Source organism: Typopeltis vanoorti, chromosome 1 (assembly GCF_054136105.1).
Source record: "Typopeltis vanoorti isolate ZY-2024b chromosome 1, IOZ_Tvanoo_1.0, whole genome shotgun sequence".
Lineage (NCBI taxonomy): Eukaryota > Metazoa > Arthropoda > Arachnida > Uropygi > Thelyphonidae > Typopeltis > Typopeltis vanoorti.
The window spans coordinates 164,318,087-164,339,665 of record NC_143549.1 but is presented as its reverse complement, the minus strand read 5'-3'; the positions used below and the strand labels follow the sequence as shown (position 1 = coordinate 164,339,665).

Here is a 21,579-nt window from a genome sequence, read left to right as displayed (position 1 = left end):
AGTTATCTGATAAGCAGCCTTTTTATAGAAATTCAATTAACAGTAGTGGACAGAGTTATGCAGGAGTTCGATGCAGTTTTCTATGCGTTTGATGTGAACTTTCAGAATAAAATTCACTTATTATCAGTATCCTATTTAACTACAATCCGATTAGCCCTTTAAACATCGAGAATTTCGTTGAGCTTTTGCGAGTATTTGCTGGGTGGCCGTATGGCGATTCCTCAGATAGCGAAGAGTCTGTCTCGCGGTATGATGATCATGTGTCTACTGTTTACTGAACCCGATATTAAAGCATTAAAAGAATGCTTTAATATCGTTTAATTCTTGATTTGGAATCATCTGTTATACGGTTGAAAAATATCCCGATGGTTCACAAAGTGTTTTACATTAGGCGACTCTTTAATGTTCAATAAAATTTACTCATCTCAGAGACCTATTCACCTAAACGAACATCTGCAGTCCAGCACATATCTGTTAACCATGTGTGTTATGAGGGTGGTTTGTTTCAGGCGGTGGCAACAATGCCTTCTGATTAGAAACACCTAGGTTCAAATCCCGTCTAAGACTTGAAAAACTTTAATGTGAGGTTTTTTCTTTTAATTTGCAAGTGAATATCTTGTATCATATAGAGGCAGTAGGTTCCCCGACCCGGAAAATTGGATTTTTCATCTCGCAAAGAATGCAAACTGACCGGAACATACACACAGTTAACAAGCATGATATAGTTATCTCACTACATTAGCTGCTTTGACTATACTTGTTTTATTAATTTTCAATTTTTTTAAATTTATTTTTACATAGTCCGAAACCCTGCTCTATAGACCAAAGATGGAACTTTTTTAAGTCACTTCATGCCTCCAGTAAGCGAGGAGACGGTCTCCCACCAAGCAATGAAATCCATCTCTTATCTGAAGACATCGTCCTCAAACATCCATGCCCACGGTAGGATTGAACTCGCAGCCTGTTGGTTGGAGAGCGGATATGCTAACCACTCGGCCAACTAAGCTGGCAAATCCTAGTTAATCAACCTACCAACTAAAAGGCCAATTTGTCTGTTTCGCGAGGAGGACTCAACACCACTCAAAACTTTTCAATGAAACTGAGTTTCAGTTTCATTAATAACTGACAATCATGATAACGGAGCATAATAATTTCGACTTTGGTTTCTTTACTGAGTACTCCACTTTGGTTTCACCATCACAATCCATTCTGAAAACTGGAATAAAGCACTGTATTTGACTCAGGAGTCCAAGAAATATTTAGATCCTCTGTATCAGAACAAGAGGAAAGAAATCAGTCAGCTGAATCGATCATTCGGTTTCTGAAAGTCATCCCTACTGTCGGTATGAAGACTGATTTTTTGACTCAATATTTCGGGGAGATGGTACCAGCTGTATTTAAGAAAAACGATCCCATTTCTCCCACACAGCCTTTCGAAATGATTTACAGTATTTGTATAAAGGGGAGAAATCAGGATTTGAGTATCATTGATTGTTAGCTTTTTTATTTTTTATTTTATTTTCCTTTTTAATCCATTAAATTAGTCAGGTTTCAAGCCGTAGTAGGAGATGCTCAGGTTTTTTTTTATTCTTCATATCACAAACATTTTGGATAATAAATCCAACTGACAAAATAAACGGATGTATCCGAGTTATATTCTTGCGATCATCACACGCCACTCTACTCCTCAACCAAATTTGATTCGTGTAACATATTTCATCAATTTCTTATTGAGTACTCTCAATGCTTTTCAAGAAATCACATCCTTAATCTTTTCGCAGCAAACAAAGAATTGTAACTGCATCAAAGACAAATCATTCCAATAAAAGTTCCCGTAGGATTATTATTTTATTTTAAATAATTTAAATATCTATTGAATAACTACGTGTCAGTATTTATTTGGAGCTCAATAAGCGGGTTTGTTCGTGCAAAAAATCGAAGTTTTATTCATTTGAAAATATTTGTTACTTTATATGAAGGCTTATTGAAATCACGTTGAAATATAGCCTTTCATCCTGCTACGACATAACCTTTTAGAGGTTTATAGTAAAATACGTAGAATTTATTACATTCGTTTTGTTCGTCTGTCCTTGATCATTTTATTCTTCAACTCTGTCCGTTGATCACAAACAACTTTGTGTTTGTGATCTTTACGTTAATTTTTTGAGTCATTCCAATTTTCATTTCATCTAAGGAGCCAAATAGAAATATCGAAGATATTAATAAACAAGAAATATTTATTGACAATCATATAAAAAAAGATGAATTCTTGTGAGCTATGCTATTCATTATTACATCTTCTGAACAACTTCTGAACTAGAAGCCGATTTTGACATATGTGCTACCACAGATATTATTTAATTTTGCTTAATTGGTCATTAAATTTTACGCATGAAACTAAAAGCAAAGTAATTGAAAAATAATTTATTTATTATCCCCAATCATTTGTTTTATTATTGTTTCATTTTCGGTACGATTGTAAATCAAGTCATGCAAAACTCAATCCAAATAGTTGCTTAGAGTGTTATACCAAAAGAGTTTACTTAACATTAACGCCATCTGCCGGAATTACCTACATACTATAGTACATCTGATAATGTCATTTCTAACATCCCCTTTTCCTTGCCCTCCCTTCTCTCTTTTTTTCCCCCCTCTTTCTGTAAATAATAAAATCTTGGACTATTCTAGAGGGGAAAGCGTGTTGGGGAGGCGGAGTATGCGTACATAAATGAAGTAGAGAAATGAGCAAACTTGAAACATGTTCTGATTAACCACAGTTTTGACAGAAGTCGTGAATCTTTTGTCAAGAAAAAACGAAGCCGTCTCCACACTGGTTAGACCGCACTGTTTACTCCTGTTCTGGTCCCGATAAGAAGATTGACGTACTCTATCAGCGACTGTGTTTTTGTAGCGGATCACTAAAGTTTCCTTATCTAAACTGTCCCGACTTAGTAAGCTGGAGATACTACAGATCCGTTTTACAACCTACGCTCCCACTGTCTTACACTTAAGATAGGGAAAAATTGATTTGATTTTCCCTACACTCTATGGCCGAGTGTCGGTCAGACACCGGAGCCGTATATTCTGGAGAGGTGCCTTCAAGTCCATCGCGCAATAAAATACATCCGCAACTGAACTGGTACTGGAAACAGTTCTCGTTGATCCGAGCACCACCGCAGTAAAGGGTGGGGAGAAGGGGAGAGAATAAAAGAAGACTTCTTAGCAAAACAATCACATTACACGAGCGCTGACTCAGAACTCAACTTGAGGAGTCAGAAAGAGTAAATAGAGCGAACGCTAAGTAAAGCAAGAAAAAAAAAAAAACGAACAGTGATAGTAAACAGTTTCATCATGAAACGGTCCATCAATGACAATTGACCATATTTCTAGTGACAGCTCCACCTAGCGGAAACCACATGAAAAATCGATGTAAGTCGAATACGGATGTCACTCGGTATAGAAATGTTTTTTGAAAACCAGTAAACACGTTCGGAACAAATATGAAGACAACATGGAAGATACTCCCAGTTGTTCAGTTTCGTATATTCCGAACTGTGAGGCACTTCTCTTATGTTGGAAGACGATTCTTTGTGGAGGTATTAAAACAATTTCAGTTGTTATTACGTCTAAATAACAACTTTCAGTCAGGTATTTTTGCAGTACTATGTACACTGCTTGCTACAGTCCAGAGTACATGACTTGCAGCATCTTCCATGGATATCACTGACATCGAATTGACGAATTCAGACTAAGTTAGCATTTCTGTTTTCTGATATAAGCTGGAATCCGAAACCTTAATTCTCCAACTATAAAATCATAAATATATGAATTTGAACGTATTTTGTACATAGAAAAATTTAGTGCAAATAACTTTTTTATAATTTTAATCACCTACACCGAGATTTGATATTTGAAGTTGTAGACACTAATAAAAAAAGATGTTGCATTTCTTTTACAGTTCTTAAGCGTACATAAACCGTCCAAAGTATTCTTGGTTCGTAACCATGATTCCAGGATAAGATGGTTAGCCATATGCCTACAAGTATACTTTGTATGTAAATTGCGTGTGTTCTCCTTAATAGCTGGTTTGACTGTATAATGTATGAAAAGCCCGATTTTCCGGGAAAAAAAACCCTGCTACCTCTGTATGAGATCGCCTAACTCACCTTCAGTTGAAAATCTTCGAGAAAGATAGTGCATTTAACATTGTATGTCCATTAATCTCAACACAATGTGTAAATGGTTATTTAAGAATTGTTAATTATACTCGGTTATTATATATATATATATATATATATATATATATATATATATATATATATATATATATATATATATATATAACATTATTAAAATTAACATTTTACATAAAATGAATTACTTATTATGATAAATATTTGCAAGGATTATATGAAAATGAAAGCAGCAGAAATTAGAATGTTCCTAAGATGGAAAGAAGTTACTATATAAACTTAGAAAAACCCCTTGGCTAATTACATTTAGGTTGTTTTTGTTGTTATTTAGGATTTCCAAATCATAAGCGGCCAGGGTATGTTCATTGCGTGTGTTCTTCTGGCCGGTTTGTCTGTTTTATGAGGTAAAAAAAACAGCTTTCAGGATGAAGAAGAAAAAAAAAAACTTGGCGCCTCCATATGAGAACGGCTAACTCATTAATATAGGAAAGTAACAGGTTTGATATAATCTGCAAACATTTCATGCATGTAAAACATTTTCATTTTGCTATTATCATTACTTGAAACAAATGAGAAGTATTATAAGTCAAGTTAAAGAAAACTAGGTATTAAGCTATTTTCAAGGAGCTTAATACGTCTTGAGTTTTTTTTTTTTTTCGTTTTTTTTCTTTTCTAGAGAAAAGAAAAAAAAATGATAAAAAAAAGGCCCCTAAGATGTTTAAATCACTATTTGTAGTGTTAATTTGACAAAATGATAGATACATAAAGATACTTTGATGCGAATTCCAATCATCCCCTTAACGTGTGTTTGTCACTTCACCATCCCGCAACCATCCTAGCACATTCATCGCGCATTTTACACTTGCAAATTTCTAAAAGGGAGGAATTTTCTCAAGAAGAAACCCGGGAGGGAGACAAAATAAAGACTTGAATTCCTGGATGTTCGCTGAAGGACAAGACCGACTTGTAATTACAGGTTGTCAACCGCATTAGCATTTTTCTCATATCTAAAAGATCCGAGACAGAACTCTTCTCTGAGTTAAGTAGGAAGGTGGATTGCTGAAGAAATTAGGTAGTTCGCTGCATTCATTTTCATTTGTTAGAAATATGAACAACATCAAATTATGTTTAATGGAAGTTTTTGTAGAATGAGTTTTCAGTTTGTATAAAAGCAGTATTTAGTAAGTGCAATGACACCAGGTAACCCTACATGGATGTCCGTGTACACTTGTGTCCAAAAGCTAAGAACGAACTACATTTTTACCTGTATATGAAAACCTTTTTGTGAACTTCAGCCAAATGTGGACGCAAATTTATTGCCAGCATAGTATTCATAAATTGCATTACACAAAAATGTGCTATAAATTTCGTACAAATTAAATTTCAATACGCTTTTGACAAAAGTCACAAATTTCCTAAGGACGTAGTTAAGGAATTAATGTGCAGTGCTTACAAAAAACTATGCGAAGAGACATTTCAGTATGGAATTTGCCCACCCAGAACTGCGATGCAACTCTCACAACGTCGTACCATGCTTTGCACCAGTGATCAGGAGTTCTTGAGGAAAACTGGCGTACTCCTCCTTCAGAGCAAGCCTTATTTGATTTCTGGAGGGGAATTTCAAGCAGCAATGCGTCTCCCTATGGCATCTCAAACGTGTTCTACGAGGCTGAGATCTAGTGAGCGTGCTGGCCATTCGATTCGATTACTATCATCGGTTTCCAGAAGTATTTCCACTGCTTGTGTGCGATTTAGTATTGCAAAGTCATCGATAAAAATTAATTCTTCACCTGCAGCGCCATAGAACAATCAAACATGACGTTGAAGAACTTCGTTACAGCCCTTGTAGCTTGGTGTGTCCATTAAGCATAATACTTCTCCACACCATGATCCCAGCACCGCCATATCTATCCCTTTCAAAAACATTCTCGCGATGATAAGCAGTACCACTTCCACCCCACATCAAGTGTCGTCTCGAATCAAAGGAAAGACTAAAACGGTTCTCCTTCCTAAAGAGTACATTATCCCTCATCGGTGTCCTGTCCAATTTTTATCGATAAAACATTACTGAAAACCTGCTTTACGATGAGCTGTGGATAAAGGGACGCACACTACAGACCTTCGGAAGTAGAAGCCTACTTGTCACAGACGTCTTGACATAGTTCGTCGAGATATCTGCGTACCTGTGCCTGAATGGAGCCGACTTGCAAGCTGACCTGCCATGCTGCGTCGATTACGTTTTGCTGTTATAACAAAAATCTATCTTCATACTCCGTGGTAGAGCGTAAGCGACCTCGTAGCAAACGTTTGGAACACATTCCATTGGTTTGAAACGCTGCTATGTGAGATTCCAAACTCTCTGGCGATATCAATAATTCTGCGATCTTCTTCAATATTCCTCAATACACAATTATCTTAGCGCAGTCTTTTGCCTTTTATCCTGTTGAGTGCTACCACGTGATCCTCTTTAAACGCTATTCGAAAATTTGAATGTGTATCTGCTTTCTCCTCGAAATCGTTCGCTTCACAAATTGCCACAAAGTGATTCGTCTCAATTTGCGGGTGTAATCTTCAGAAATAGTGTTCGTCCTTAGGGTTTGGACATCATTGTATATAATAACACTGATTGCTGTTTAGGAGCAATCCGGCTTCCATGTTCCTTTTACAAGGCACGAAAAGAAAAGAAAAAAAAGAAGAAGAAAAGAGAAGAATCGTACTTATTCCGTTCTTAAGGAGATGATAGCAATAATAAGCATGGGGTGTGTGTGTGTGTATGTGTGTGTGTGTGTGTGTGTGTGTGTGTGTGTGTGTGTGTGTGTGTGTGTGTGTGTGTATGTGTGTTGCATGCACGTTCGCTCCAATTTATCCTTCTTTATTTTTCCTTCTTCTTTGGTAATTCATAAAGTGCCAAAAGGGTGCTACCAATTGGTGTTAAACTGTCATATGAATACCACTCAATGACAAAGATCCTTTCTATGAAAAAAAAAACAAAAAAAACTTCCTGCTCAGCTGTGTGTGCTCTAGATTTTTTTCAGTTCCATTTCGTGGCGTTATCCGGGTCACTGTAGTTTGAACCCTGAGCGTTGTCTGAATTTTAATACACCGAAAGTGTCTTAAGAAAGCATTTAAAAGTGATCCGGCGAGGACGCAACTGTGGTCGTCCTCCAACAAAAACTTGTTCTTCTTCATTTCTTGCACAGTTTTTAATACGGGTAATAGCCACCAGGGCAAAGATTAACTGCTGTTCTCTCTATCTTCTCCACACTCTTAACAGTCATCACGTGCATCGCTCAGTGCTGCCCCGTTTCTCCAAGGGCGTTAGAATTGCAAGTTGCTAGCTGCTGGGTTTCACACATGCCCTGTCATTTACTCTTGCTGTTACCGAGATTAAGTGATGACGTCACTGATCTACGAGGTCAAAATTAAAATAACATTTTGTCACCCCCCCATCTTTGGAGCACCTCATACTCGCTGTCCCGCTCCGCTTGTAATAAAGATGTTTTCGTTGCAGTTTCCGGCTTTCTTTTTATGCCTAAGCATAGTTTAGACTATTACAATAAGAGTTTAAACCATCTAACATGCTCAGACTTCTTTATCTTAAGTGTAGCTATCATAGTACAGTTCAGAACAATTTATAGAGACACTTTAGATAAATAATGAAGGCATTGTGTTCGCTTGACGCTTGATCCAAACTTTAATTCCTGTTATGTCTTTTTTTTTTTTTTTCAACCCTCTGTAGGTGCATCATCTTCAAAGGGTTCTGGTCAGAAATATCAATTAAAGTCTTAATTCTAGTTGAATGACTTCCTGTTTCTCTACGTATTCATGACGTACTTCCTCTTTCAGATTTCCTAGAAATTCTACCTAATGTAAAAGTAATGCCAGGTAGACACGAAATAGACACGTAGGAAACGAACACCAGCGTGCATTTCACGCTTCACGAAGCACCCACAGTAGGATATTTATGCACGTGCCAGCGGTGTCGGTAGCAAAGAAGCCAAACCACATAATCTTTGGAGTTGTTTTACTCATCGCCAGATGCGAGGATTGATAATTAATTCCTTGATGACGACAACGCCCAAGAATACAAGGCCAACTAGAAAGAACGCAACGACAAAAGGGGCGGTAACGTAATATTGCAGGTAAACCGACAGTTGTTAAGGTGTGCGTGAGTAATTAGCGATTTTATAATTAAGGTAATTGGAGGCCGGAAACACGCTTTAACTAAGTCAAGGCTGGTACACAAGATAAACACTTCATGTTGTGGTTTGTGACTGATTGAGCCATTGGAGATATTGATTCATGTGGGCAACTGATATTTTTATTTTCCCGTCTGCTTTTAATGTTAATTGCTTCTATATAGAACAAAGATATTACTAACAATGCAATGAGCAAGCAATTGTCGCAATATTACTAATGCAGTAAACAGCTGATTGCGTGATATTAATAACAATGCAATAAACATTATCGTAATATTACTAACAATGCAACGAACATCTTACTGTCTTGATATTTGCTAACAACGCAAAACAACTGATTATCGTAACATTGCTAACAATGCAAAGAACTTCTGATTGTCGTAACATTGCTAACAATGCAAAGAACTTCTGATTGTCGTAATATTGCTAACAATGCAAAGAACTTCTGATTGTCGTAATATTGCTAACAATGCAAAGAACTTCTGATTGTCGTAATATTGCTAACAATGCAAAAAACATCTAATTGTCGTAACATTACTAACGATGCAAAAAACATCTAATTGTCGTAACATTGCTAACAATGCAAAAACATCTAATTGTCGTAACATTGCTAACAATGCAAAGAACGTCTGATTGTCGTGATATTCTTGTGGTCATTGGCGTAACATTGCTATCATGCATTGTCGTAACATTGCTAACAATGCAAAGAACATCCAATTGTCGTAACATTGCTAGCAATGTAACAAACATCTGATTGTCGTGATGAACTTGTGGTCATTTCTGTTGCTAATGTTTAATTAACATTAGCAACAGAAAAGACCACGAGTTCTTCCTAAATCTGTATTCATTATCACAAGAATAAATACGAAACAGAGAGGTTCTTCGCATTGCCTCCGTGTAATGGCACATAACTGACACCGAAGACTTCGTAAGTCAGCAGAATACTTTTATCCCCCACTCCCCAACTCTCCCCATGCACAGCAATGGTTACTATTTTTGAACCTCGTGTTTTTGGACTCTGGATTTTAGTATGTTTGGATAGAAGGAAATTGTGAATGTCCACACGTTACTTTACTTCGTAAGAAATACTAAAAATGCCACTTCTAGAGCTGCTTCTAAACTGGTCGCGGAGGTAACAATATTGTTATAGGAAGAAAATTAAAAGTAAAAAAAATAAAAAAGGTAATTAAACCACTTAAAAATTAGACAGAATAATGGCATTGGAAAACTGAAGAATAAGAGATAAAAGTCATATGCGAGAAAGAAATAATTAAGAAATTCATTGTCATTAGAAAGCCATAAATATTAAAAGAAAATGAATGAATAACAAAACGAAAAAATAACTAGAATAATCAAAACACTAATACAGTCAAAGTCATACCACGATGCGTTGCCATGGCAACAATATGATTACAAAAATTTATTTGACATTTAATTATTAATTTGTGCAAATAATTCGCAGAGTGCCAAATAATATTTTTCCCGTCTCTAATATATTGTATTGTTGCACTTTCATCACAACACAAAGTAGCTCATCTCAAGAACTAGTGTTGTGATTATATCAATTTTTTTCCTTGCATTTTTTAATAATTTGTAAAAATGAGAGTAACAATGAAATACGCAGATGCAGAAATGTGAATAAATTTCTTCAACAATAATAATAAACTGAATAACAGTGTCTTTGATTGTTTTTTGCTAAAGGCTACTTTCAACGATGGAAAACCTTTATCCCGAAAATCAACTAATTTAGCACATTGTTACTTCCATAACTTAGACCAGTGCTTCCCAAACTTCTGGATGTCAGGGCCCCCCTTTGCAAAAATTAAAATATTTCACAGCCCCCCCCCCTCGAAAAAAAATCGTAATAGAGAGATATATTATTATAATATTTATTGTATTTATATTCAATACAAAACATACACAGCGAATATTGCAAAAATCAAATGCATATATTACATTTTTTGCCTCTTACCGTTTGGTTATGAAGACGATGCGGGCTGTTCTGGTAAAATATGAAATGCTGTCCTTTTTTTTTTTTTTTTGAGTCTGTTTCTGCTTCTGATTGTTCGCGGGAATTTTTTTAAATTTTTTTATCAGCCACTTATCCATCTCAGAGTTAAATTTTTTAACGTAGAATAGATCAGATAATATCACCACTTACCGATACTAGCACACCACAGACTGATAACATGAAATTAGTGAATATTACCTGAATAAGGGAATCCCAGGACCAGGAACATTTTTCTCTTTTGTGACTTTTCTCTCTTTAAGGTAATTAAGCCTAATGCGAAACAGACAGCAAAGGCAGGTTATTAAAACGTGCATATGATTGGTGCGGTATTAACAAAAGATCGCGCAACCGAAAGATAAAAGCATAGCTGACAATTGAGTTGAAATGCTAACTCTCTTCAACCGAATTCCATATGTGAAACTGCTATAACATTCATTATATATATATATATATATATATATATATATATATATATATATATATATATATATATATATATATATATATATATATATTACTTAGTTTTAACACCTTTACGAATTTTAACACGTTCGGTTGAATTTTATTGCTGCCTTGGGAAATCGAACTCACACACATCTAATTAATAACAATAGTTTTTAGTTAGATACTGTGTTTGCCCATGCAACATACTCTCAGTCTATACAGCATAGTTTCTGTATGAGGGGACATGTGACTATTAATTAGTGTGTTTTTATCCCAGTTGTCTCTAATTGCACTATTTGTTGAGAAATATATCACACAGACTTCTCATACCTTATTCACTGGCATAATAAAAGTACTTGTTTTTATCGCCTCTGCAGTATAGTGGCTGTTAGGGAGGGCGTGTTGTTTACCACTGCAAGGGAGTTACTATCTCCCCACATGAACTTGTTTAAGCTTTTTTTCATGTGTGAAGTATATGCGAAACTTTTATTGGTAACAGAAAACTAGCTCGGATGACAGTGATAATATAAAACGAGTTTTGATATGTATATAAAGTCAATATCAACAGTCCCTGATTACGAACGCACGCGTGATGAAAGGGACAGGAAGATTTGGAGCTTCCCCGGAGAGTATTCAAAGTAAATACAATTAACCACTGCTTTGAAATGAAACATATGAATAAGCAATATTTAGTAATATTCATTAAGCGCCGAAATACGCAGGAAGCAAAATTTGTGAACCAACACCAATGTGTGAATTTTTCCATTAAAATATAAAAAATAACAAAAAAGAAATAATAAATAATAAAAGTTAAATACGTTTCTTTTAAAATAAAAAAATTAGTTAGTCTTAAAACATTTTAAATTTGTTTTCATTATTTCACGGGGCCCCTCAACAAAACCTACGGCCCACAGTTTGGGAAGCGCTGACTTAGAATACCAGTTGAATGCACAACTATACCTTATGATATGCACTGCGCGTATAATAAACATTAAGGAAATACGACGACAGATGCATCACTCACTACAGAAATGCATCCGCGTAGGAACTGTTAGGAAATTTGTTTAGGAAGTAACTTCGCCACTCTGATGACTGAATACTCACCAAGTTTAAAATTAATTACAATTTGAAACACAACCAGACACGTAGCAAGGAAATCAAAACTACTCACCAACACCTTTAGTAACATCATCTAAATTTAATGAGAGCTCAGACTTCATCGTCAATTATTTGAGTTTTGCAATTAGAGATTCTAAACTGTATCTTTTTTACAATGATTTTCTCCATTCCCCGTAGAGAAGTCATCAAAATAACAAGTGTTTTGAAACATCGTAGATCCTCATACTAATTCATGACATAAAATTAGAAATGGTGAAGCATGTTCTAAAAAGAAAGTTACAAAGACCTTAAAAACTTGCAATAGAACAAGGAAATAGCCCACTTGAAATTTAGTGAGATGTATTAATGGGGGAATAGATAAGGGGGATGATGCTAACTCTCATTTGATAGAGCAGGAAGTGAGGGGCGCTGCTAGGATACCAAAGGAAGATGTCATTTCACTAGGCAACAAGTGGAGGTTAATAGGTCAAGTGTACGATTCTCATAGCCGTGTTTGAATAGACAGACATGGATTTAAAGAAAAACACTTAATATTATGTTTTTTTTCTATCAGACGTTGCATGTTTTGATAAAAAAGGAGAAATAGCGACATTCCTATAAAAAGAGGTTATTGGCATCGTTCCTATTACGATTATAAAAAAACACGCATCCTTGTGTCTATTATATTAAAATAGGAAACAACTAGTTTAACAGCATAAACTTTAATAAAGAGTTCAAGAATGCGTCACGAAATGACCACACTTAACAATAAAAACATCCAACAGTGGTTGCCAAGAGTGAGAACATGAAATTACAGACGATGAGCTTCACATTGTTACGTAGATAATAAGCTAACAACACATTTGCATTTATTTAAATAGTGATGAAAGCAATTTAACTGGCGCAATATTACCAAAAAAAAAAAAAAAAACGAAGTAAGAAAAAAACGACACAAAGAAATAAACAGCACGTCATACAGCTTCCTAGAAAGACTCGGGACAAGACCTTTAATTCATTAATCTTTTCTCTTTGTTATGTTTTTGCGACACTGCCATTTACAATTCACCACGCTAGTCACGTCTGCTCAGTGTTGTTGTCTGGTCAAGTTATAGCAAAGAAAAACCTGTGCAACGCTTGAATAACGTGCAATTTGAACGTAATTATATTCCATCCACAAATTATTTCCAGGTCTCCTCACGATATGCAAGTCTTGAATAATCGTTTCTGTCGTTCGATTTCCTACACTGACATTTTCCCTCCCTTTTTATTGAATGTCATTTCGCTCGAGAACAAATTATTAAAACTTCATCACAAGTAGGACGTTTTGTACTTACTTCCTCAGGTGGCGCAAGAGTAGCAAAAGAAATCAACATACCCAAAAGGAAAAGGGAAATAAAACTCCTGCAGCGAATAAAGTCGATGACCTGGAGAATTAATAGAAGCAGATTTTTGTCAACTACTCTTTTAAAGTATACCTACAGAACAGGACCAAAAGATCCTCCCTCTGTACAGGAGAAGCTTCGTATGCTAGCAGACTGTGAAATGGTCAGTAATTATGCGTGCCGATGAGTTCTGAGTTGTAGTCAGGGTGTCAGTGGGTCGTTGCACTCTTACTTATTTTAAATCTGACAATGCATTATATACTCAAATCTTGAGATACGACTAGCTCTAATCATTTATAAGTCAAATGATTGATATGGGTTTGTAGATGTCAGTATTTACTCATTTCAAAGTAATTAAAATGAAAAAAAAACTACAGGAAAAGCAAGTAAAATTCTACAATCAAATTATCAGGGTAGACGTACAGTATTATTTTCGAATGGTGAAAACATAAGAGGACCTCTGCTTACGAAAAATAATCTTACACCAACTCCAGTTTTTTTTTATTTTTATTTTTTCAGGAGGAAGATGTGCAAAATCTCCACCAGCAAACTTAGCTTTAACACAGTTATGAAAAGAAGTCAAGTTTTTATTTAATTAAATTAATTAATTAATTATTATTTTATTTTATATTTTGCTGTTCTTATTGATGATAAAGGGTCTCAAAATATTTTCGTGATGTCTACCTTCAATTTTTTCTAGACGCTTACGTTTATAACTCTGCAGTTCCGATGTACAAAATCAAAGCAGTGATGTGAAGAATTAAAAAAAAACCTGAAATAAAATCAGCTTCAATCTCGCTTATAGAAGCAAGAATAGAAATATAATTTGCTGGGACTTAGATAGAGCAAGGATGTCCGTCCAGTGTCCCATAGGTCGGCCAATGATTTTCATCCAGTTTTTGAGAATATATATCGTATAGACAAATCGGTTTTAAAACATTTATTTATTTTCTAAAAATTTCCGGCCCTAGTTTATGTGTCCAGGTATGTTGCCCGAGTGGTTAGCGTACCTACTATCCAACCAACAGGTTGCGGGTTCGAATATCGCTCTGGCATGGATGTCTTAGGATGGTCTTTAGGTGGGAGATGGATTTCATCGCTAGTGTGATGAAATCCATCTGGCGATGATTTAGCCCTCCAATCCTCTTATTGGAGGGCTAAAGTGGCTTGAAAAAGTTTCATCCTTGACTCTATATCGGGGTTTCTGGGACAGATAAAAATGAATAAAAATTTTTAAAAAATTAATAAAAAATATAAAAAACCATAGTGACTTGCAACGTTACTAACGTACTGTAGATTTACTATCTTTCATGATCGAAATATATATATATATAATGAGAAATGGGATGGCTTTACATATTACTAGAAGCCCAGCTGATGAGTCCGGCAACAGCCGGTAGAACAGTAAAGAAAAAAAAACGGAAAAAAAAACGAGATTTTATTGAAGAAGAATCAAACGGTTGTCAATGCAACGGAAGCGACGTATTGACTAAAACCGGATGTCTTAAATATTTTAATTCCCAATTAAACTATTCCCTCATTCTCGTACCCCCATGTGGGCCATCAGCTATCTTAGATCCCCCCAACAGATATGTCAGTTAAAGTTTGCGTTATTCTTATTCATAAGGACATCCGCCACCATTAGCGTGCCCTAACCCGGGGAAGGGGTGTAACATCTTGTCTACCTCTGGAAACGCCATTTAATTTAATCTATGTGTGTGCACAGTAAACACATCAACCAGTATCTACGGCATCGACCTTGACAGCCCCTCCCACCTGAGCAGTTATTACCGATATATTAATTTTTGTCTCCTTCTTTCGTTCCCGAAAAAACCACTGGTTGTTAATTGTCCCTCCTCCCAGCACACATACACACACCCCCTATCCCTCAACTACCAAATACGGTCTCAACCGAACGAAAAGTCCGCGGGGTGTGTGCAGGGATTGTCTGAGGGATCTCAACATCGTCTGGGAAGAGATAATTACATCCATGATAAATGTATCAGTGGATAATCCTCTGTGTAAAACATCAGTAAAAGATAACCACTACCATCCCCCCCTCGGTATAACAACAGATTACTTGACACTAGGAGCAATTGTAGTCCACTCCATCAATAAATTCTCCTAAGAATCAAAAATAAAACAAGAAAGTTAAGAACTTTTTAGCTTAACGTCTGTTTTTATGAAATGTTTCACAATTTTTAATCAATTCATTTAAGCTTATAAACAGTTGAATTTTAGCTACAAATGAACAAATCGTAGGCTCGTATTGTCACCTGACTTACTGACGTTCTTTAGTTCGCTGCCACCTAATGGAGCCATCAGTCTGGATCTGACACCTGCAATATGTAACGTGTCATGGGGATAATTTACCTGTCTTGTCTCACTTCCTAAATAATATAGTAAATTAACTTTAATTTCAACTCACCTCTCCTAAATACGGACCCAAGAGACATGAATTATGGACACTTTAGAACCGTAATGGTCCACCACTTCAGCGACACCACGAACAAACTCATTTGGGCAGAAGAAACATTAATCTGATTTCATGTCACCGGATACTTGGACTCCGCTTTTTTGCATATATTAATCAGTCACTCTCAGTGTGCTAACTTTTAAAGCAGTAATATTCATATAATGTGAAAGAGTAGACGCTTTCAGAATATCTTTATATAATAAAATAGTTTTTCTTTCATCTATGTTTTTGTTACCATAGCAACAGTAGGTTGAGCATGCGCATATCAGATGCAGAGATGTCAGTGCACGGTTTCGATGTAAACAGACCAAGACGAATGTGAGATTACACGGATGCGTTCCCATGGCATCAGTGGGTTCTGCTTGCGTATACCAGGTAGCAGGTATACTAGATAAATCTTCAATCAACAGTATCAATGTTTTAGCGACTTTGCCCATAATAAAGTTCCAGTATATTTCAATAAATTGCGTGAAGTATGCGTGAATTTCAATCATGGATAATAATGTTGCATACCGTAAATGTTCTATTTATTTATTGTTTTTCAAACTCCCTGTTCTAATAATGTGCGTGCAGTCAACCATTGTCCTTTAAACTTGAAAAAAGGTTGCCATTATATACCATGAAACGTTTTCTTATCAATCTATTCCTAAGTTTAAAGAGAGCCTCGATAAGACAAATAAGAAACAAATTACGTGATTGACGATTACAATAAAAAGTTTAATGTCGCTCTTCATGAAGAGGCTAGTAGATGACACGAAACATTCCCTGTATACAAGTCTGAGGTCAGTAATTCACCGTGGAGTTCTTTTTAGCATCCCTCAGAGGGTGGGAGTAATCAGCGAACACCCGAAAGATATCGCGAGGGAATTGAGCCGATGCCCAACCGCGAGAGTCACTGCTCCAAACACCAGGGGTTGAATTCCTGTATTTAGCCAACACACCACAAACAAAGCATCTTTCGTCTGTGTCTGGCGGCCTTCGGTGTTACTGCGGCCCTTCCGTCACGTTCTCGCCCGCCCCGAGTAAATATAGCGTGGTTTTATGTGCGCTATGGAGAAGGCGATCCATCATGACGTTGGTTGTATTCACACACTCGGCCAGAGATGACTGCACAGCACATTAACTCTAATCTGTCCAGGCCTGTAATCTGTGTTGCGGCATGACTTGTTTGCTTTCTTAGTATTCTTCAATAGCTCAACTATTTCTTTAGTCAGACCTACTAAAGAATCCCCTACTTATCTATGGAAACCTTCTCTGACATTTCGGTTGTTGAAAAGGTGAAAGAAGCAGCAACTATTTAAAGACATTCATCCGCTGACTCTTCGGATACTTCTTACCAGAATGGGTAAGAAGTACCCCTCCTCCCTAAAGAGCCCCCAAATACACCCTGGAGTTCAAAGCCCAGATTCGATTTGAGTTCACCGTGAAAGATTTGTAAGAAACAAGAATTAATTGGGCACCAACACTTCTTCGTGCTATGACACTTGGGATAAAAATAATTACAAATTTCCGTATCCTAGAGTTTGTCTGGATGACGTGGCCTCTACGTCAACAGATACTGATCATTAGGCTAAGATACTCGACAAAGTCGAAGTTTCAGATATTATTTCTTTGGCTGTCATTTGCCCCGAAGAAGATAGTTGTTAACTTATCCGCTTATACGTGATAGTAGGTTGTCGTAGTTTCTCCTTCAACATCACGCTAAATTAATTAATTCCACGAGGCGAGTAAGTACGTAATTCAGTTGTTTTCTTTCTGTTCTGTAAGGCGATTCAAGTTTCCCAGAGGAAAAACGTTTACTTCCACATGACATCAAGTTCTACTCCTTTATACCAAAAATCGGGTATAAAAGGGATTCGATTCCACAGTGCTGTCAATTGAATGAAAACAGATTTTTCTTTCCATATTCAAGCAGAATAATTGATTTCGGTAGCGGTTCAGAAGTTTCTAAGAAACCAAAGGAATTGTTTTTGTTCTCATACGGAAAATTTAGAATGCCTCGAGCTTCCATTATCATGACCTATGCTACAAAAATAAAATAGACATTTGGCGCTCGCTCTGAAAAGTGAAAAAGTAGAACGTTTGTCCCATTATTTTTTTTTTACTTTGAGGGCAGAGATTTATACGCATCAGTTGTGCCAATCAATAAGTGTTGCAATTCGGGAGTGAAAATGGTCACAGCGGCGCGCTTTCTCAAAAGTTAGATGGTCTGTGTAGATGGAAGTTTGAAAATGGTACATAGCAAGCCAGGTTGCGTGTAAGTTTCAAGCATTGATTCATTCGCTACGGACTCCATCGGAGGAACTACAATTTCTGATCGAATGAGGAAGCCTAGATCCGGCAGCATAAAAGGATGGCAGAGAGCAGCAACTCGTCCGTCTTAACTAAGAACTAAATAAACTGAAGAACTGTTGAGCATGAACCGTCCCAAAATATGAGGATGTGGCGTTCACACCTAGTAGCGATTACAATAACACTCCACCTCTGGTTCATTCGCTACAAAGCGGGGGAGAATTGCGGGGACATAAGCAACCTCTCCGCATTTAATTAAAAGGGAAGGGACGTGCCAATAGGATCGATAAACATAGGTGGTAAAAAAAGCAAAGGGGAGGAAGAAACATTGTATAGTGTTATAGTGGCTTTGGCACGTCGAAGGGTAATGCTGCAAACACGTGACTGAACGTAGAACCGCAGTTCTCTAGTAATTCCCAACAGCACTTATGACAGTATGGACGGGAAAGCGGATGTGACGTAACTTTTCTGGAATTCTGGGATAGCAGTGATGGAGCATGACTGCGTTTATTCACTTCTATTTGGAGAGTGTAAAATCAAACTAAGAGAAGCTACGAAGATCTGGAAATATTCCTGAACTTTTAGTAATGCCAGAGAAAGTGGAGGAATTAAAACATGATCCGATTTTTGCAACAGATTTCTATACAAGATACATTCAATAGGACAAATATTCGCAACGTGAAAGGATATTGCAATTATTTGCATTCCTCCTTGTTCAATCCATTAAAAAAATGCGAACTCCAGCTATTTGAAATTAAACGGATAGATGTGCTGAAGACTACATAACCTAGAATCCAGATTTATCTAGAGACTAAACGCGGAATTTTTTTTTCAAGGCACTTCGCGACCTCCAATAGACAAGGTTGTAATTCATCTACCACATAATGACATTCACAAACATCCATCTTACAGTTGGATTCGAAACCTGTACGTTAGTGGGTGAATACTATCCACTCGGCCATCCAGGACAACAAGCATTGGTCATGTTTTTCCGTAAACATCGGATTCTTCAACATATTTTCCTAAACTAAAGGAAATTATCGTCTATGAAGTACCCATCTCAACACTGTGGCCTCATAGGACTGCAGTTCTGTTTAAAATCTACCTTTATCACTTTACCCAATAAGCACTGTTCCTGTTCCTAATAAGAATAGGAAGAACAGGAGTTTTGTTTCTTTCATATACAGATCCCGATTATGTGCATGTTATTTAAATAGTAAACTGAATAACCGAAACCAGCTTTTAAAATAAGATCCCTCTTCTTAAAAGATGTAACGAAATCGCTTCACTTTGGCACGGATTTCAAATTGTTAATTTGTTAATTTCAAATAATCCTTTCATTCTGAAGGATTTATCAAACCTCTTTTAGTACATACATTATCATTTCAATAATACAATTTCACTCGAGACAACTTTTATATTATCTCTACTAACTGTCACTAGATGGCGCACTGACAAATATGTACCTTTACAGAAGTTATTACAGTAAATAAGGAACTTAATTGAACGGCGTAACATAAAACTATTTTTAAACTATGCAAAGCTTCTTTGTCGGTGGATAAACAAGGAAATAACCACTCCATTTTCATGGTCTATCAATACTACCGATGCTCGTAAACTTCGAACTATAAACACGCTTCACGATGTTTTTTTTTTCCAAATGTCCTTCATGCAAATACAGAATCGTTTCAAACAGAAGCCTATTTTAAGGAATGCTTTCATAACTGTATGAATTACTAAAACTACTTGAAAGATGTTACTTTTGGGATACGAAAACATCAAACATATGAATAATATTTATGCTGAAGTATATTCTCATTAGTTGGCTAATGATTCATCAGTGAGGAAGCAAAACATTAAAAAAATTCATTCTTGTATCACATGTCAGCTAGACGAGATCATAATGAGTGGATAGGCTAAGTTCATAGTAACGAAAAGCAATAAATCGAAGAGAATTCTCTTCGATTTATTGCTTTTCTTCACGTGTAAAGGCTCTTCACACCAAACACAGAGAGAGAGATATTCCCCGCCTACGACTATCTTCGCGTAGTGCTAAGTAATACTAACATTAAGTACTTACATTCGTTTGGCATCCGTAGGTAGATTCCGGGGAACAGACTTCAGTCCACGATTACCACAATCCACAGTAAGCCCCTTACATTCACATTCAATAGGACAGCCGAATAGGCGAGAGGCACAGCTGGGTGTCAGCCACAGAAACAGAGGGGCGAATGCGACCACGTGCAAAACGGTGAACAGCTGCCTCTTAGACATACTGAAAAGGTTAAGGCAACTCTGCCCTCACCGCACACAAACACGCACACAACACAGGCACCGGAATAAAAGGAGGATCTTGCACGTGCAAAAGGGGGGGTTGCCTGTTTCCCCCTTAATCTGTGTGTACTACAAGCCAGATAACGAACGGATAGTTTATCTGGCTGGAAAAGTGGCTGTCAGTAGCATTGCCATGATTACACAGTGGGCTAAGTTTCCATTGTTCCAACATCTGATGTCGACGGAGAACCTTGTAACAAAATTTCGTTTCTTTCTCCCGAAGCTTAATGCCGTCCACTGGCCACGTACAACATTTAGTTCCGTAGATTAACCTCGCCGGACTGATGGAAGGGATGCAACTTCGGAGGGGCGACTTATTTGTCGCCGACACGGTCACTCAAAAACAGCAGTAACACCATCCCCATCACTCGCGACCCGACATCTAACAACACAAGCGTAACTTCACCTCCACGCCACGAAACTCGACTGACCTTTCCGTCAGCAGACGAAAGAATAGCCCTGTACGGTGGTGTGACTATTGAAGAGGGTTCTTACCGAGCTCCCGCAGCGACTGGTTGCTCCGACGACAGTCACTCGATTGGCTAACCCTGGACGTGCAGCAAGCAGCAGCAGCCGCCGTACCGGTTACTCCGGAGAGTCACGTATGGGAAACTACGACTCGACTATTACGGGAGAGGAGGGGGGAGGTAAACCTTTGCCAAACATCTCACAGTCTACGAATAAATCGGGACAGCGGGGTAGGCGGCTTTTTTTTTTTTTTTCTTCTTCTCCTCCAAGTTTTTCGTCCCGATACGTAAGAGGTTTTGACCTACCGCCGTCAATTACAGATCACAAGAGGCTGACGACAACAGCGCACTGCCAGTTTTTGAAGCCGTCTTCGTAGTAGGAGATCCATTATCTAATGATATGTGTGTGTTAAGGAGGACAAGTCCCTTGATCAGAAAGCCAAAGGGGTCATAAACGATAGTTACACATTCCGCTAATGATATCTGTGAGATGAGAGTTCCGAAAAGTACTATTAAAAGCTCCACAGACATTTCTTTCTACTTCCAGAAGAGCGTAGAAAAATATGAAGATAAGAAACAGTCAGATACACGCCGAATAAATGCAACTTTGCCCTGCAAGAGTTATGGGTAGTGAAATGACTCTAGTGATTTATGGTCATAAACAATCAAGGATAACTGATTGA

At 37.1% G+C, this 21,579-nt stretch overlaps 1 protein-coding gene across 3 annotated transcripts in view; it reads right to left on the bottom strand.

Annotated features, from left to right (window-relative positions):
* The window catches only part of LOC150110598 (protein slit-like), a 225,022-nt gene extending 204,254 nt beyond the window's left edge, over positions 1-20,768 (bottom strand). For all 3 annotated transcript variants that reach the window (XM_090395071.1, XM_090395078.1, XM_090395085.1), the window contains exon 1: positions 20,176-20,768. In XM_090395071.1, the coding sequence (XP_090251197.1) occupies positions 20,176-20,369 (194 nt within the window). In that variant the 5' untranslated portion in view covers positions 20,370-20,768. The remainder of the gene's footprint in view (positions 1-20,175) is intronic.
* Between the last annotated feature and the right edge of the window lie 811 nt (positions 20,769-21,579).